Below are 17,807 nucleotides of genomic sequence, written 5' to 3'. Positions count from 1 at the left end.
TGTCGCTCTGGCAAGCGCACCAGCCCTGCAAGGTGGGAACTTTTGGCTGTTTTGTTCACGCTGAATCTCTAGGACCTATGACAGTGCCCGGCACTTAGTAGGCACTCAGAAAGTATCTGTGGAATAAATGGATGATTTGGCTTTATCTTCTTCCCCACCACCCCTAACCTCCCTGTCCACGAGATCCAGCTTGCTTGTTAGGCGATTGTACGTACAACGAAGCAATGCCCTTAACCTCTTCTCTTCCTGGTTTCCCCTCCAAAATGAAAGGGCTGGACTAGATTATCAAGAGCCCTTCCAGCTCTGAAAACCTTCAGCCAACTAAAAAAAATAAAATAAAAACGGCAATTCTTCATTACAGCAGGCCTGTAACTGCACTGACTTAATTATACAAGCTGCATTTCCTTTAGAATTTTTAAGTTCAGCCCCCCAGCCCCCACACCCCTTGGAGTGAGGTTGGGCTGCAGCTGCGCTACGTGATTTGTAACCTGTGCGCCAGGTCAGCATTAACCTCAAGTGCTAGGATCACTGGTCTTGTAAAATGGACCCGGGCTGAGTTACAGGGAAGTAACCCAAACCACATTCGGTTGTTCCTTAAGATCAGAAACACCACCTCTCCCTGTCCCCCTCCATTTAACACTAATTCCTTAGCAGCCCATGCTGTTGGTTTTGGGGGTTAGCCAGAGGCCCTCTGGAGAAATAACAAAATTACTCGTTCCAAGCCAAAAGGAAGGCACTGGGATGAAAGCAGCCCCCGGTGTAAATACAGAGTGCGCCGGGCCATGGCTGGGAGTGGGGCCATGCACAGGCTTGAGGGCCTTCAAGGTCATTCCTGCCTAGAGCCGTCTAGCCTAATCCCAATGTTCAGAAACCTTGGAATCTTTGTTTCTTCGTCAGGACCAGGAACTAAATGAGCTCTCATGTTCTATGGTGTCTGCCCATCTATTGATACATCGCACCTGGCCAGGGCCACGCTCACCAGTGGCCCCCACTAACGTTGCTCGTTGTTTAGCGTGTGATTCACCTCTCAGACTGAACACACTCACTATTCAATAACGGTGTGCTGGTCTTTCAAAGGAAACTCTTTTTTTTTTTTTTTTTTTTTTTTTTAATGTGCTAGAGGGCATGGAAGTTCACCAGAGAGACAGAGAGAGAAAGAGAGAGAGGGACAGAGAGAGAGAGAGAGAGAAGGAGAAAGCCCTCCTCCACGAGGCATGGTCACGACGCAATTTCTTCATTTTTCCAACCCGGTGGGATTTGGGGCACACGTGCACATGCACTCGGTGTATTTTCAAGCTGCGAGGGTGGGAACTTGAACCACACAGCCATGTGGCATCTGCGTCCCTTAACCACTAGGCCACTGGGCCAGCTCTCAAAGGATGCTTAGTTTTAATCACAGAACATAAGTCATATGATCAATAAAGTCACTCACCTGTGACTTTTCCAGGGTCCCCCCCCACCACCACCACCTTCTTGACAGGACCACAACCTACAGCCTGGCCCTGGCTCCTACCAGGCTCCAGTGGCACCTATAACACGTGTGAACTGATCACAGCAAGAGGTGAGCAGGCACGGTGGCCAAGGGCACCTCACAGACAGAGTGATAGGTACCCTGACTCTACTGCTGACTTCCAACTAGGCAGCTCCTAGCCAAAAGCCTCCCTGGGCCTCAGCTTCATCTGTAAAGTGGGAGTAAGAAGCCCTCCATCCTAGGGTGGTTATCAAGGCTGCACACGGCTAACGACCTAACATGTAAGTGACTGAGCCGACCGCCTGACGACGAAGTTCAAGCTAAAGAGAGTCATTACTGCACCTCGAGTCACACACAGCCTAAGGTCTGGGCTGGCCCTTCCTGGTATCCCAGGGGACTGGCTCTGGGACTCTTTCAGAGCAAAAAGTCCCTTATTTAAAATGCCATTTGTACATTACCTATGCACACCCTCCGTAGGCTTCAAATGATCTCGATGTTGCTTATAAACCTAACACAACATAAATACTATATAAGTAGTTGCTATGCTATGTTTGTTTTGTAAGTTGTATTATTTGTATTATGTTATTCGTTTTTACTTTTTTTTTTTCTACTTTCACTCTGCCGTTGGTTGAACTCATGGATGTAGAACTCGTGTATACAGGACCTCCTGTGCGTACTGGTGCCTCGGTATTAACACAGGGCTTGCTCATTGAGTCTCTGTAATGGACAGCCTAGTTCGGCAGCATAAAGCAAACAGGTGGCACACATACCTCCCACCCCTCCCCTGTCTGGGCAGGCATCTCTAATCGATCTCAGCAGTCTTTCCCCACTGACTGCAGCCTTAGGCTGATAATACACAATTCAGAGCTTCAGGCAGCCTCAGCCACTGCAGGGAACCTCCCTGCTGTCCTCTGGTTACAGTCACCAGGCAGAGACCTCGTGAGAGAAGAATGTGCATCAGAGCGTGAGGGCAAGGACCACGTCCCGAGAGTGAGGAGTAGGCGGAGCTTTGTCTCTTCACTGCTTTAGATCCAGCCTTTGAATAGTGCCTGCTACATGGAAGACCCTGGAACGTCTACCGGATGAATACATTAGCATCTGATCCATCTGAGTCCACAGCACACAGCACTGGGCCTACCACAGCAGTTGCTGAATATGGTGGAAGGAGGAGGGGAGAGGCTGTCTAGACCCTCCCTAGAGCACAACACTGTTGAGAAGAGGAAGCACTGGCTTTGGCAGGTTCAAGGTCTGACACAGCCCCTTACTCACCATCTGGCCTTGAGCAAGGCTCTCCCTCCCATGGGCCTCAATCTCGCATCTGTACAAGAGGGTGAACCAGACAAACTCCAAGGCCCCTTCCAGTCCTGACATTCTGATGCCAGAAGCGTATCCAGGCATCACCAGTCTAAGGACTGCCTTGTGGACTGCAGCCTCCCTCATGCACTGTTCTTACACAGTATCCCACAGCCAGGGTTCAGGAGAAAAGCACAGACACTCAGCAGCTGCTGGTCCAGTGGGTCACCACCAATGCTCATCGGCCCAAGCACGGCTATCTCGCCTCTGTCTGGGCTCCACCCCCTCTATTCCGCCCCATGCTCCCTGGCCTAGGTCACTCCTACATCTTCTCCCATCTTGCTCGCTGTATCCACCCCAGAATCATTCCCTGAGCGTCTGTGAGGGCCAGGCCCACAGCATGGACCACAGCACTGAACAAGACAGACATGGTCTCTCCCCTGCAGAGCTGGCCCCCTAGAGAGACAGAAAGGCGCACTAATAAATGGATAAGCGGGCTATGAAGCCCTTGGGCTGGGTGGTAGATACCCTGAATAAGGGGCTCAGAGAAAGCATCTCTGAAGGGAGGATTGAGTCAAGGCCTGAAAGATGAACGAGACCTAACTGTAGGAAGATCAGAGAGGAGAGCATTGAGCTAAAGGGACCACAGTGCCAAAGGGTCTCAGGCAGGAGTCAATGGAGGCTGGGGGTCGGCAAACCACAGCCATTCGCATACATATGAAAGTCTCCAACAGTTTCATGGAAAATGCATATTACGGGGGCAGCTTGTGACGTGGTGGTTAAGGCTGCTGGATCTGACATGGCCAAGCCCATGGTTCAAGTCCCAGAACCAGAGGCTTGAAAAATATGCTGGGCACATGTGCAAGTGTACCCAAAATCCCAAAAGGAGGGAGAAATGGAAGAAAAGGGGTTGTGGTGTGACCATCCCCTATGAGAGGTGATTTCTCACTTTTCCTCTCTCCAGTGAGTGTCCCCACCCTCTGGCAAAAGTGGGAAGAGAAAAGAAAATGAGTATTATGAAAAAATAAGCATAGATTTTAAAAATCCTTTTGCACAGTAAACTCGTGCTATAATTCCCCTTCTCCATGGACTTTCTGAGGTTCCCTCATCTTTATGTCTTACCTATGGCTATTTCAGCAATACACAAGTGGGGTTGAGAAACTGCCACAAAGACTATATGGCTCTGCATAAAATTCCTGCCAGGCCATGCGGGGCTGCAGAGACCTCCAGCCTGATGCCCAGTCTCCTTCCTCCTCACCCTCAACCCACCCTACCAGGGCTGCCCATGTAATTGTGCTCCAACCCAAAGCCAAATGCATTTTGAAGAACTACAAAAAACAAGAACTACAAAAACTTCCTCTCTTCCTCCATAGTTTCCCAGAGTGTGTGCCAAGAAATACTCGTTTGATGGGATGAACTTCATCGAAAGGGTACAACAGTTCAGTCAGTTTGAGAAACATGGCATTCTTCCCTCTCTCTGAGATGTCTCAGCCTGCACATTAGCAAAGTAAAGGTGCTGAAAAGACCCAGAACAAAGAAACCCACTTGATAGCTTAATGCACTGCCCTCCAAACTTACTTGGCCAAAGAATAGATTCCTTTCCCCACCAAAAAAAAAAAAAAAATTTAAACATCTATTATTGGGACCAGCAGATGGCATAATGGTTACGTCACTGGATGCCCACATAGTGGTTTGAGTCCCAGGCCTGGTGGCTTTAAACTCATGCCCGGCACATGTAAGTGCATGTCCAAAATCCTGATAGGAGAATGGGGGAGAAGGGACTGCAGCATGGCCATCCCCCATGGAGGGTGAATTCTCGCTTTCTGTCTCTCTGTCTCTCCAGCAAGAACACACACTCTACAGCAAAAATCTCTCTTAAAAAAATTAATTAATTTTTAAAAGTTTATTATTAACATGTAATAATTGTACATGTTTGTAGGGATACTATAATGTGATTTTTTTTCCAGTACAAAAATGCAATGTGTAAGGATTAAATCAAGGTAACTGGTATACCATCATCTCAACCATTTGTCATTACTTGTGCTGGGAACAAAATCCTCTTCACTAGTTACTCGGAAATATACAGTACGCTGATCTTAACTACATTCTGCTGTATTTTATAACAGTAAAAATAACCCACAGGGTAGCTGCTGTTGTTGCTGGCAGTGAACTTACATCCTCTATAGGTGGAACCTAGGTATATCACATCAGCCCCACCTAAGACCTGAACCATGAGCCTGTCTCTATTAGCATTTAAAGAACTAGCATTTAAAGAACTGGCTATACGGTGCTCTTCTCAGCATGCACCACCTGTCCCCAGACTCTAAGAGGGGACCCTAGAGCCCATTCCAGATTTTATGCAAGTGCTCTAGGGAGCCACCTCTTCTCTGTCCCTCTCTTCCTCCTGCCTCCAATGTCCCACTCTAACTCTACCTAATGGAACAACAGCAGAATCAGAACTAACATTTACCAAGGGTCTACCCAGGCTACCTGTGGTGACAACATAGCAAAGCTACCTGTCATCTTTCTCCCTTTGGCTTTCCTTTGGGAATCACCTCTTCCCATCTCCTGTCAGCTTCAAGGGTGAGGACAGATCCCATTCTGTCTCATCAGTGTCCCACCCTTTGCTTTGGAATGACTGGTTCAGGGAGAAGAGCATGTGACCCAAGCACATGCAGCAGTGAGTTCAGTTTGAGATGGCGTGTTACCCCCAGAGTTCACGATGCAACAGCCAAAGTGGGATCAAGCCCAGGTCCTTCCGTCTGGTCTCACGTTTCACCCCTAAGTTCTCCCATTAAGAGCAACCAATGGCCAGTTGAGGAATGAGACATCCTTGGATTCTAGTCACAGGCACCCAGAGAAGCCACATGGAAAATGCTGCCTGAGACCTCACATCCTCCAGGAAAGTGTGGGAACTTCTCAGCAAAGAGCTGCCCGCGGCCATCCATCCCGAGTAGGGTTGAGGCTCAGAGTGCTGGCTGGTAGTGGTGAAGACCAGGGAGAGGGACAGGGATCTGCTGGGTCAGGGGACAGGGCGAGGTGTACCTGCTGGCAGTGCTTTTCCTTCCAGCTGCACTGGCTCCGTCAGCCTGCAAAAGAAACCCAGAACACCTCCATCAGTCAAGGCAGAAGACACACACATTCTGCCCACGGTCACCCACCAGGCTCCTGCTGACCACCAGCCTCACATAAGGGGTGAGTTGGCCACCCACCTGCCCCATTTCTCCAGGTTGGAAAAACCTGTCCCTAGCGGTACAAGTGAGTCAGGACATCTGCCCCTCAACCCCATCTGCTTGGCCCTTTAAATCCAACTGCACCCACTGCCAACACAAACCCAGCAACCGCAGAGCCCTGGGGACTCAGTGAAAAGTAAGTAACCAGCTAAATCTGATATTCAATTGCACCATTTTTATTTTCAGCTGGGATTTCCAATAAAACAGTGGCTGCAGATTTATTCCTACCATCCGGAGGGGGAAAAATCCTATTATGTTAAAATATTCTGTCCCCCACCCCCCTATGAGCAGGGGAAGGAAAGGGAGTGCTGGTGCTTAATCTCTTTATTTGGGGGTGGGGGTGGGGAGATAAGGCTGACCAAATGAAATTTTCAGAAATTATAAAATTCTGGCTCAGATGGAGAGACTGAGGCTCTGAGTGCAGAGAGAGCTGCCTTCAGGCTCATGAGGACTGCATGACAAGTACCTGAGGTCCTGACTCCTAGGCCAGTGCTCAGGGGGGACCTCGATGCAGAGGCCAAAGCAGGCAGGAGACCAGGGGAAAAGGGTGAGGCCCTTCACTGCCACCGGCTGAAGATGTGTTCCCTGGCTTAGTTTGAACTCATATAATAACAACAGAAATCATAGATTCACGCAGGCCCCAAACTCTGATGAATGTGTTTCCAAATGCAAGTTTCTGGTTTTAGAAAAGTAATATGCTTGTCCAATTTTTTACAAAGATTTTTGACATAGGGTGTATAGGCTCGTCCGAGAGAGACAGTGAGAAGGAAAGTGAGAACTCACCCCTCAGGAGGGTGGCCACACTATAATCCCTTCTCTTTTATTTTCCTCCTGGAATCTTGGGCACATGCGACACACACCTAGCATGTTTCAAGCTGCCAGTCCAGGACCCAACACGGTCAGCCATGTGGGAGTCCAGTCCAGCCACCTGCTGGCCTTCATATTCAATATCTTGACACAACCCTGGCAAGGTCTTTGGGGCTTCCAGTAACCTAGCACACTGGTATCTTTTTTTAAGAATTATTTTATTTTTACATTTTATTAATTATGATTTATTAGTATTAATTTTTAATTTGATCAGAGAGAGAGAGAGAGAAAGAGAGAAAATAAGCCACTAGGAGCGGGACTTGAACTGTGGTTGGCCAGGTAGGAATCTAGCGTCTAGCTACCATGCCACCTGCTGGCCCTGTACACTGGTATTTCTATGGCAAGACACAGGCACAGGTAACCCGAGGTGGGATAAAGGGCAACCATGGTTAGCCTCAACCCCCCCCCTCCCTCTTCAGGTCAAGTTAGGCTCTGACATCAGTGACAATTCTGTTTTCGAGCTTTTTGAATTTTAGGATTGTGGATGACACCAGCTACCTTTTGATGAGTGCTCACAAAAAGTTGTAAAACAAGCAAAAACAGATGGCAAATATGCAAAATATAAAAATCAAGGGATTTTGCCCAAAGAGTCCAGCTTTCCAGCTTCCCTTATAAAACTGGATAATTCAGTAATATCCAGTTCTATGGTGACAGGCAGCTAGAGGTGATATACCTGGTTCTCCACAGTCCCCACCCCTCCCTCTTGCCGTATACCCAGCACCTGAGCATCCTTATCTACTGCCCCTGGATAACTTCCCGCCAGGCATTACTGCAGGGACATTAATGCCTTGTCTCTCTCTCTCTCTCTTTTTTTTTTTTTTTGAAAGAGATTTTTGCTATAGGGCATGTGTGCTCACCAGAGAGACAGACAGAGAAACAGAAAGTGAGAAATCACTCCCCAGGGGAGATGGCCACATCACAATCTCTTCTCCTCCATGCTTCTCTCAGGATTTTGGGCACTCATGCACATGTGCCCAGCATGAGTTTCAAGCTGCCAGGCTCAGGACTCAAACTACAGTCAGCCATGTGGGAGTCCAGCAACATAAGCATTATGCCATGCGCTGGTCCCGCCTTGTCTCATTTAATCCTCACAACAGCCCTCTCCAAACACACACACACACACACACACACACACACCACACATACTCCCCATTTTATAGGTAAGAACCTAGAGGATCAAAGATGTTGTCATTTGTTCAAAGTCTCACAGCTATAGGCGGAGGTCTGGGTCACTCCAGAGCCCAGCTCCCTCCACTGAGAAACACTGGATCGCCCACCAACATCCAGGAGAGCCAATCAGAAGATAGATGACAGCACAAAGTCTAGTCCCCCATGAGGGAAAGGAAAGGTTAAGGGTGAATATGGAAGGAGAAATTAAGATCTAGGAAGGAGAAATTAATGGGATGCTGGTGTATTGTTTCAGCGGAAGAAATAAAGCAGAATATGGTTTGCATATCATTTCACTGGGAGCAAAAGAACAAGATCAATCACAGACTCTTTCCGACATCTTGCATTCCTCACAACTTGGAGGCGGACATTGCTTTAATGTTCGGAGCATAAAGAGGCAGAAGTGGTAGGGGTGGAAATTCTGTCCCAGAGAACTTTAAAACACTGTAAAATCTGAAGTGATCTCTCACCTATCAGACAACGCTGGGTGTGTATTTTTAGCATTTCTTACACATTTTTAATGCTGTCTTTTTTGGTCCTTTTTCTTCACAAATTCTCAGAGTTGACCAGTTCAAGTGCTGTGAATGTGTGACGGGATAGGGAATGATATCCTGTTTGGGGCACATCAAATAATCTCCAGCTTTGTTTCTCTTTCATTAAGCTGATGATTGATACTCCAGCTTCATGGCTGGCTGCTATATTCATTGGTTTTCTACCCATTTTTATAAAACAAAGAGGCCAGCAGGCGGCAAGGTGGTTAAGGTGTTGGACCCCCACATGACAACTGCAGTTGGAGTCCTAGATCCAGTGGCTTGAAACTCACACCAGGTGCGTGTGCCCAAAATCCCAAGAAGAGAATGGAGGAAAAGGGACTGCAGCAAGGCCAGCCCCCCGAGGGATAACTTCTCACTTTCCCTCCCCAGTGAGTACACACACCCTATGGTAAAAACTTAAAAAAACAAAGACAAAAATGCTAAAAATATCCAAGGACCCAGTGGTGGTGCCGCTATAATGCAACTCAAGGGGGAAGGTCCTGGGTTCACACCCCGGGATCTCCTTGTGCATACTGGCACACACATGCATGCCCACGATCTTGGCTGGCTGAGGCTGGGGATGGATTGCATCATGAAGATTCTGTTGGGAGTGTCTCCCTCACCCCTCAGAAGAAATAAATAAACCTTAAAATACTCAAATGGTTGGGGACAGCAGGTGGCATGGTGGTTAAGGCACTGGACTCCCACATGGCCAATAGCAGTTTAGGTCCCGGACTTGGCAACTTGCTTTCTCACTTTCTCTCTCTGTCTCTAGTGAGCATATGTGTCCTATAGCAAATTTAAAAATAGTAATAATAAATAAAATTTAAAAGATGAAAGTAAAATACATATATATGCAAACAGTAGAGAGTAACAAGTTGGCGCTAGGGCACTGGAACCTCAGGAGGAAGGAATGCTACCTGTGCAGGGTCTGATTAATGGCAGCTGGGAAGAAGCCAGTCGAGGGACAATGGAGTCAGTGGGGGATGTCCAGGACAGCAGTGTCACTATCCCTGCACACGGTGACCAGGGCATCCGGACCTGGCTGAGCCAGCCCGAGCCTCACGGCAGCGCACAATCTCTCAGCCCCTTCCAGCTGTAGATAGAGAGCTCCACAAAGGGGCGATTTTGTCCATGCCCTCGCAAAAACATTACAGCCATCTCTTCCCTCTGAGTGACACCAAACTCCGATGTTGCCGTTTTCCTGGTTCAAAACGGCCTAGTACCATAATTTCACATGATTCAGCCTCAACCACACAATCATCTTTACTCCATGTAATCCAACCTACTTCTCAGCTTGAACCGAAGTTGAAGAGCTCAGAGTTTAGACCCAGATGGTTTGAGTATGAGTAACCCTTTTACCTTTCTCTCGCTAGGTGACCTTCAGCAAGTCAGCCATACTCTTACGGCCCCAGTTTCCTCATCTGCAAAATGTCAAGACACCAATCCCAGGACCTACCTAATGGGACTGCCATGAGGCGTAAATGAGATAACTTAAATAAGGCAATGCGTGTAAATGTACTTAGTCTGACGCTTGGCAATGATAATCACGCTAACCAATAACAACCCTGAATGTAAGAGCTAGTTACAGAGGCCACCATTTTGGGGTCCAGGACACAGAGGCACAGAAACGCAGATGACCTGATCTCTACCAGATTACACGGCAAATGAATGAGGCACAGAGCCAGCCTGGACTGGACCATGGGTCTGCCTGGGTGGCTCAGGGTCTGCCCAGAATCCCACGATGTGGGTCAGCATCTCACGAGCCCCTGCCAACAACCACTGTCCCGAGGCCTTCTCCAGCGGTGGCTCAGACTGGCCATGAATGCAGTAAGGCAGATGGAGTTCTAAGCCAGGTGCACGTGGCAATTCCTCAGGTAATGGATCTCCCTTTGGGGAAGCCTGGTACCACCATCTAAAGGATGTGGCTTCTCACCAGGGCTCTGTCTGGGTCTACTCTGAACCTTGGATAAGCCATTTCTTTTCTCTGAACCCGAGGTTCTCCACAGGTAAAAGGGGGCAGGGCAGAAGGTGGAATCTGATCATCTTCCCTGTCCCATCTCTGTCACTCAATGCTGAGGAGACCCAACCATAACCAGACCTCTCTATGGCACGTGACATATTGTGGAGGACAGAAGGCCCATAGGAGCCCCTGCCTCTGGCTCTCAGCTAGTCCTCCTGGCCCCCAGAAAGGTACCTGCCCTTCTTTCCCAGTCTCCTCCATTTTGTCTTCACCAGCATCTCCTCTGGACCTGGCCAAGGCTATTTTTGGTTTCATTCAACCCTCCTCTTCCCTCCCAAATGAATGGTAAGTTGTTCTTTTCCATTCTCTTATTAAGGGTTTTCTTGGAAAGAAAATATTATTCCAAACCCAGAAATTTTATTTCTAAATTTGTGCAAATGTAAGTTGTAAGACATTAGCTGCATTTCACATTTTGTGCAAATGGCAGAAACAGGCAATTCGTGTGCTACGGGATGGGGGCTGGCCAACGATTTCGATAAAATAAACCCTTTTTTAATTTAAATGCTAATGCACTGAATTAAAATTTAATAACTGAGGAAATTGAAAAGCCGAGCAGGAATATTGGAAATAAATCCAAGCAGAAACAGCTGAAATTAAAAATTCTAGAGAGTGGGAGGATAGCAGCTAAGCTGTCTTATATGATTACATTTTTTTTTTTTTTTTTCAGAATGAAGCAAAAAAAAAAAAAAATCCTATCTCTCGCTGGCTCTAGGGCAGTAAATCCACAGTGCTGTGATTTATTGCTCAATTTTCCTGAGGGAAAAAGGCTTTCTTTCATGCTGAAATATTTCATAAATTTCAAGCCAGCATAAATTCTTAATTTAAAAGTTATGGAGGTCACATTTAGTGCACTGGTATGGTTCCAAAATCTTAAAGGAATAGCAGCAACCAAAAAAAAAAAAAAGCAAAAAATGAAAGACAGAATTTGCTTTTTTTTTTTCTTTTTTTCATTTTGGTTTTAATTCACAAGTTGAAATTTCATTAGTAAAGATTCCTCCTGGATAGGCAGAACCTGAGCGTGTGGGGAACTGGGGTGTGTTTGGAAATCTGCTGCAAAAGATGAAGAGATAAGGATTTAATTCAATTATAAAAAGGCATATTTTTTTAAAAAAGCCACTTGAGGAATTTCTGGTAAAAATTTCCTCCTTCATTGCCTAGGAAGGGGTGCGGGTGGGGGAGGGTGGCCAACGTAATTGCTTCTCTTAGCTCTCCAATCTTTTGTGCACACTGATATATTCATTTGTTATACAGCTGTTCAGCGGCGGAAAGAATGCTGGGGCGCCCATAATTCTAAGCAAATCAATCAAAAATTAATGATTTGTCATGCTTGCACAATGGAGGAAAAACAGCTCCTTGGGTCCTGGCTGTCTGATCTCAAAGAATGAAATGCCTTTCTGTGATAAGAGACCCCAGCCAGAGGCTCAGGGAGTCAGAGGTGCCACTGCAATCATAGGGCCTCACAGTCCCCCCAGCTCTGAAGACGGAGGGGGCCACCATGTTGGAGGGGGTGTCTCCAAGATGGCGCCTCAGCCAGCGAAGCCCAGCACAGACCTGGCATGGCACAGTTCTGTGGTGGTGTTAATTAGGATCTTGCCTTTTCCCTCCCCTACCGCAACTCAAAAATCACTTCCTCTCTGGAGAATCGAACGCCTCCTCCCTCCCCCATAAGATTTAATTTGGCCCTGTTCATTGTTCTCCCAACACTGTTAACACGCGCCTTCCACCAACTCCATGGGATATGGGCAGTTTCTGGAGTGGCTGTCATCCCCCCAACCCCCCACAAAACTGTATAGACCACGACCTGACCACAACTGTGGTCTCTAGCTCTAGTGCAAAGCTAGGCATAAAGCAAATATGCACCACATGGTTGAACCCAATAATTATACGTATTTTTCAGGAAAGACTGATAATGAGGTGGCAGAGATGAATAATAAACAGCAAAGATAGTGACATATGGACAAAATATGTCAACCGCTCATAAGTAACTAATCAGGCCTTTATTCATTCAGTAGATATTTCTGGAAAACCTACTGTGTGCCAGGCACTGTGCTGGACTCGATGCAGTCTCAAATCCACAGGGGGAAAATTCTAAACCCCCAATGGTCACATTCCCTGCAGTCTTATGGAAGGCAAATGTGACCAGGAACCTGAAGAGGAAGGGCATTTCTCTGCATGCTCAAATGCCTTTGAAGTCTTGTTGCTTACCAGTTCTTTCAATTCGTCTGAGTGTTACAGCGACGAGTACCAAATACCTATTAAGCCATAATATGTGTATTTTTTAATATAAGGAGACTTCAGACAGTGCATAGGTAAATAGAATTAACATGCAAGTTTATTTTAGTGCAGAAATAATGTAAACTTGTACAGTTTTTTCATAACACGCATTTTCCACGAACTTTTCGAAGATGCTACATATGTATACTAGTCCAAATATGCAAATTGTTTTATTTTATTTGATTTGATTTTTCAGAGAGGTTTTTACTATAGGGCGTGTGCACTTGCTAGATAGAGAGAGACAGACAGAAAGCGAGAAATCACCCCCTAGAGGGGATGGCCACATCACAATCCCCTCGCCTCCAGTCTCCTCTTGGGATCTTGGGCATGCATGCACACGCGCCCAATGTGAGTTTAAGCCACCGGGTCTGGGACTTGAATCACGGTCGACTACATGGGAGTCCAGCGACATAGCCATTATGCCAACTGCTGGTCCCTACAAATTGTTCTAAATGGCTAACGGATACCTTAGGAAGGTATCCTTGCAGGAGGATGTGTGGCCTCAGTGGAAGATGCATCCACGTACACACAACCCGGAGACCTACTGTACCTTAGAGAAGCCCCTGGCAGAGCCCTCAGAACGTACTAAGATGATCTGTTTCCTAATAGTTACGGAGCAAAGAGGGTCTGCAACAACTAAAGTCTTATACCTATAAGTATATATATAGAGAGAGATCTCCTTTCTAACAGCCAGTGGATCTCTCAAAAAAAAAAAAAATTGTGGGTGAGGGCTACCGGGCACGTGCACTCACTGGAGAGAAAGAGAGAAGGAACGTGAGAAACCACCCCTCTGGTGGCTGGCTACACCATAATTATTTCTCCTCCATTCTCCGCCCAGGATTTTGGGCACAAGCACGCGCGCGCGTGCACACACACACACACACACACACACACGTGTTTTTCAAGCCACCAGGTCCAGGATCTGAACTGAGAGGTTGGCCATGTGAGATCCAGCCACTTTAGCACAATCCTGGCCCAGACCCCAAAATATAATGTGTCGCTTTCTCTCTCTGACACAGAGAGTACCTGCTTTCATAAACCAAGTGTTCCTAAAACATACCTCTCAAGGTGACTGCGCCAACAATGAACAACAGCGCTGCAAGTTATAAGGAGGATTCTGGTCCCAGAAAATTAAATATATTATGAATTCTCTAACCATCAGTCCTTGACTCTCAGATCGTATTCAATGAGACAGTTCTCACGCGTGGCACTTGGTTTTTAATTCTGCGTTTTCTTCCCCAACTGAACTCAAAGCCAATGATGACCCTAGGGTCCAAGCTTCAGTGTGGGTGAAGGCACCACAGAAGACCCTGGGTGAGGAGAACGAGAACTCAGATGCGTACATGCCATTTTTCACTCAGTATTTACAGAGTTCATATGAGAAGTGGGATTCCGATCAAGGCCCTGGGGAGGATTAACACTAAAACAAACTAGCGTGGCTCATTCACTCACCCCAATACACCTAAGTATTACTACGCTAAGTGCCTGCTCCATGCTGGACACCAGGATACTGTGCGTTACTGGAAGCCACACAACGCGCACAGTGGGGGAGACAGGCAGTGCTTACTTAGTGACCTCAGGCGATCACTCTGTAATTACCCACTGGGACGTGTGCTCTGAAGAGAGGTCCAGGTTCCATGAGCACCTCTGACAGCAGGATCCAGCGGGACTCAGGGTCAGGAAGAGCTTCCCCGAGAGAAGGATGCTTGAGCAGCGAGCATGGAGCTCACATTAAGTGGGAATATGAAACCTAGAAGCAGGGCCAGTATGGCAATTAAGGCCCTGGACTCTCTCATAGCCGACCGCAGTTCAAGTCTCAGACCCAATGGCTTGAAAATCATGCTGGGTGTGTGTGCGTGCAAGGCCGACGTCCTGAGAGGAGAATGGAGAAGGGAAGGGATGGTGAGCCATGCCCCCCAGGAGGGGTGGTGATTTCTCACTTTCCCTCTCTCTGCATCTCTCTCTCTCTCCTCGCTGGCAAGCACCATGTACCCTATGACAAAAACCTAAATAAATAATAAACATTGTGGCATGGAGAGATCCAGTCTAAAACAAGTGTAACAGCAAAAGCACACACACACACACATGTGCGTGCACACACACACACACACAGTAAGACAGAATAAAATCCAGATTGAAGCTCACGCTGGCTGGGTGCCAGGCTGCAGCCCTTACACCAGGCAGCGCAGCGACGGGCATCCTCTTACCCAGGAGAGAAGCCCAGGTCACTGAGCTGCACAGGGCTGCAGGCTTCTCTGCCAGCCTCTACCTGAGCAAGGAGCCAGCCCACCCAATGAGCATAGCCTCACACCGGGAGTCCCTCACCGGACCCCAGGCCAGGGCCCAGGCCTCCCTTTGGTTTTGGCAGCTCCCATCCCTGAGGAGGAGCAATGGTTTGATTTGTCCCCCTGTTTATGGAGTGGCCACCATGCCCCACAGAACAGAAGCTGGAGACCACCTCAAACCAGGTCCGGACAGCAGCCTCTCTAAGGGCAGCCCCAGGGACACCATCCTAGACCGGCCAAGTTTTCCGTCCCAAGGGAAGTCCGAGGCAAGTGAGCAATTGCTTCCTTTTCTCCCTGGTTCTGATGGCCTCCTGTCCTCCCCAAGCCGTCTGTCTCTGAGATCAAGTGTCAAGAAGTAAATCAGGTTTCCTTGGAATGGAACCAGCACAGGCCTCTTCCTGGGATTCTCCTGGTACAGGTGGGATCAGTGCAGACTGGACCCAGACCTTAATACTGTCATCGTCTGCCTCACTGTGTCTGCCATCAGCGACCACACTCAGGAATTAGAAAGCGCCTGCCCATCAGGTGAAGGGGTCTGAGGTGGGTTGAGGGGCAGCGTACCCCAAAGCAAGTGCTGGCTGTGGTATGGCGCCTGCAGGCAGGGAGTCCCACACACCTTCCAGAGAAGAGAGGATGAGGTTCTGCAGAAAGTGATGAGAGCGAGCTCCAGGACTGGAAGGGGCAAGTATGAACTAAAACAACAGGAGGAAAACACATAGCACGAGGCTGGCCTGTAGTGGCTGTTCAGTGAACCACAGGTGGTTTTGTCGTCTTTAGAAAAATAAACTGCTGGGGCCAGTAGGTGGTGTGGCGATTAAGGCGCTAGACTCCAACGTGGCCAATCAAGGTTCGAGTCCCAGATTCAGTGGCTTGAAACTCATGCTGGGGGAGTGTGTGTGCATGCCCAAAATCCCAGGAGGTGAATGAAAGAGGGATGACCATTTTTGCCCAAAATCCCAGGAGGTGAATGAAAGAGGATGACCATTTCCCATAAGGGGTGATTTCTCACTTTCTCTCTCTCTCTCTCTCTCTCTCTGTCTCTCTGGAGGGCATACATGGCCTATGACAAAAACCTAAAAATTAATAATAAATAAATCAATAAAAAGAATGAAAAATAAACTGCTGCAGCTGTTGGAAGTCCCTGCTAGCCTTAGTCTGTGTGCAGAAGGCCTGGTCTCCTCTAAGCACAGACCTGGACATCTGAAATGAGGACAGGGAACCTGGGACCTGGCTTTAAAGGAGACTGGAAGATAAGTAGGTTCAGAGGGATTCCTGGCCTCAGACAGGAGGGGGCAGCAGCCTTCCCTGTGTGGCTGTGTGGGACTCACCCCCAGAGACCAAGCCTGGACCCCATGCCAAGGCTCTAGGAACCACCAAGGTTGGAGGGAGCCCACAGTCCCCCGTGAATCCAAAGGATGCTCCCAGCTGGGCGGGTCACAACAAATTCTAAATATTGCTTCAAAAGAGTGATGTTAAATCCCAGTGCTATCTTTTTTAAGCTTTTTATACTGAAATAATTTCACATTTGCAAAAAAGTTTTGGAGGTAGTTGGGATCTCCCAGATAGCTCTCGTCCCACACGAGAAGCTTCGGGCAGGAGAGGAACCTGGTGAGTAGTCTCTCTTGGGGAGGAGGGGGGGATGCTGACACAGACGCCGGGGCCATTGGAGCTGGTGGCCAAGGCCCAGGGAGGGTCGGCTGAGGTCTGAGCCAAAGAAAGGTGAGGCTTGGTCTCTCTCCCAGGGACCAGCAGTCAAAACACCATCAGGGTCCAAGTCTAGGCAAAAGAAAGAAGCCAGCAGCCATGCTGGGGGCACAGTGGGGGTGCGTGGCCACTGGGAATCGGTGCTTGCTGGTGGAACCTCGGACAAGCCATGACCTCTCAGTGCCTCAGTTTCGGCCTCTGTGAAAGAGAGGTGATCCCAATGCCTACCTCATATGGGCCGCTGTGAGGATCAGGTTTATCAGTCATGTGCTCGGGACAGGGCCTCACCTCTATGTAGGGTCAGCTCGCATCATTAATTCAGCATTAAGGGCCTTGGACAAGGCTTGTACAAGTTCTCTGGGAGCACCCAGCATCTCCTGGCACCTCCTGAGTGCCAACCCTGGCTCAGGGCATGCCAGGCGCCATCTCCCCTAACGTCCACAACCACCTAAGAGGTAGAGATGTCACCAGTCCTTCTGTCTAGGTGAGGACCCCGAGGCCTGCTGGGGACAGGAATCCACCAGGACTCCAATCCAGATGCTCCAATTTCAAGCCCACGTTCTCAAGCCCACACCGCCATGCTGCCCCAGCGGCAGGGTGACCTTGAAGAGTGACTTTCCCTTCCCTCTTTGGTGGACATGCTCCTCTGGGTGCATAAATACTGCAGCTCTGTTTGTTTTTTCTTGTTCTTTTATTTTCTTTCTTTTTTTATTAAAAAAAAAAAAAAGCATCTCAGTTCTTTACAGCCACATAGTTAATCTCTCAATTTACAAAAGAATGAGTCATGTGACTGGATTCCACAAAAATTCTCTCTCCAGGTTTATGATTTTACAGAAAACTCTAGGGAAAACTGCCTGGAGCGAGTTAAAACCAGATCAGCCGTAAACCATGTCCTGGTAGAGCCTCACCAAGCCAAGACTCAGATTACTCATTAAATATGTGATAAATATTCACTTC

General features: G+C 48.0%; 1 protein-coding gene across 1 annotated transcript in view; it reads right to left on the bottom strand.

Moving 5' to 3' along the window:
* The window catches only part of ZNF618 (zinc finger protein 618), a 120,451-nt gene that overhangs the window by 84,883 nt on the left and 17,761 nt on the right, over positions 1-17,807 (bottom strand). Inside the window, exon 2 of the mRNA XM_027769358.1 lies at positions 5,810-5,853. Coding sequence (XP_027625159.1) covers positions 5,810-5,853 — 44 coding nt within the window. The remainder of the gene's footprint in view (positions 1-5,809; positions 5,854-17,807) is intronic.

This window comes from Tupaia chinensis, unplaced genomic scaffold (genome assembly GCF_000334495.1).
Source record: "Tupaia chinensis unplaced genomic scaffold, TupChi_1.0 Scaffold000081_1, whole genome shotgun sequence".
NCBI classification, from domain to species: Eukaryota; Metazoa; Chordata; class Mammalia; order Scandentia; family Tupaiidae; genus Tupaia; species Tupaia belangeri.
This window is presented reverse-complemented; position numbering and strand designations above follow the sequence as displayed.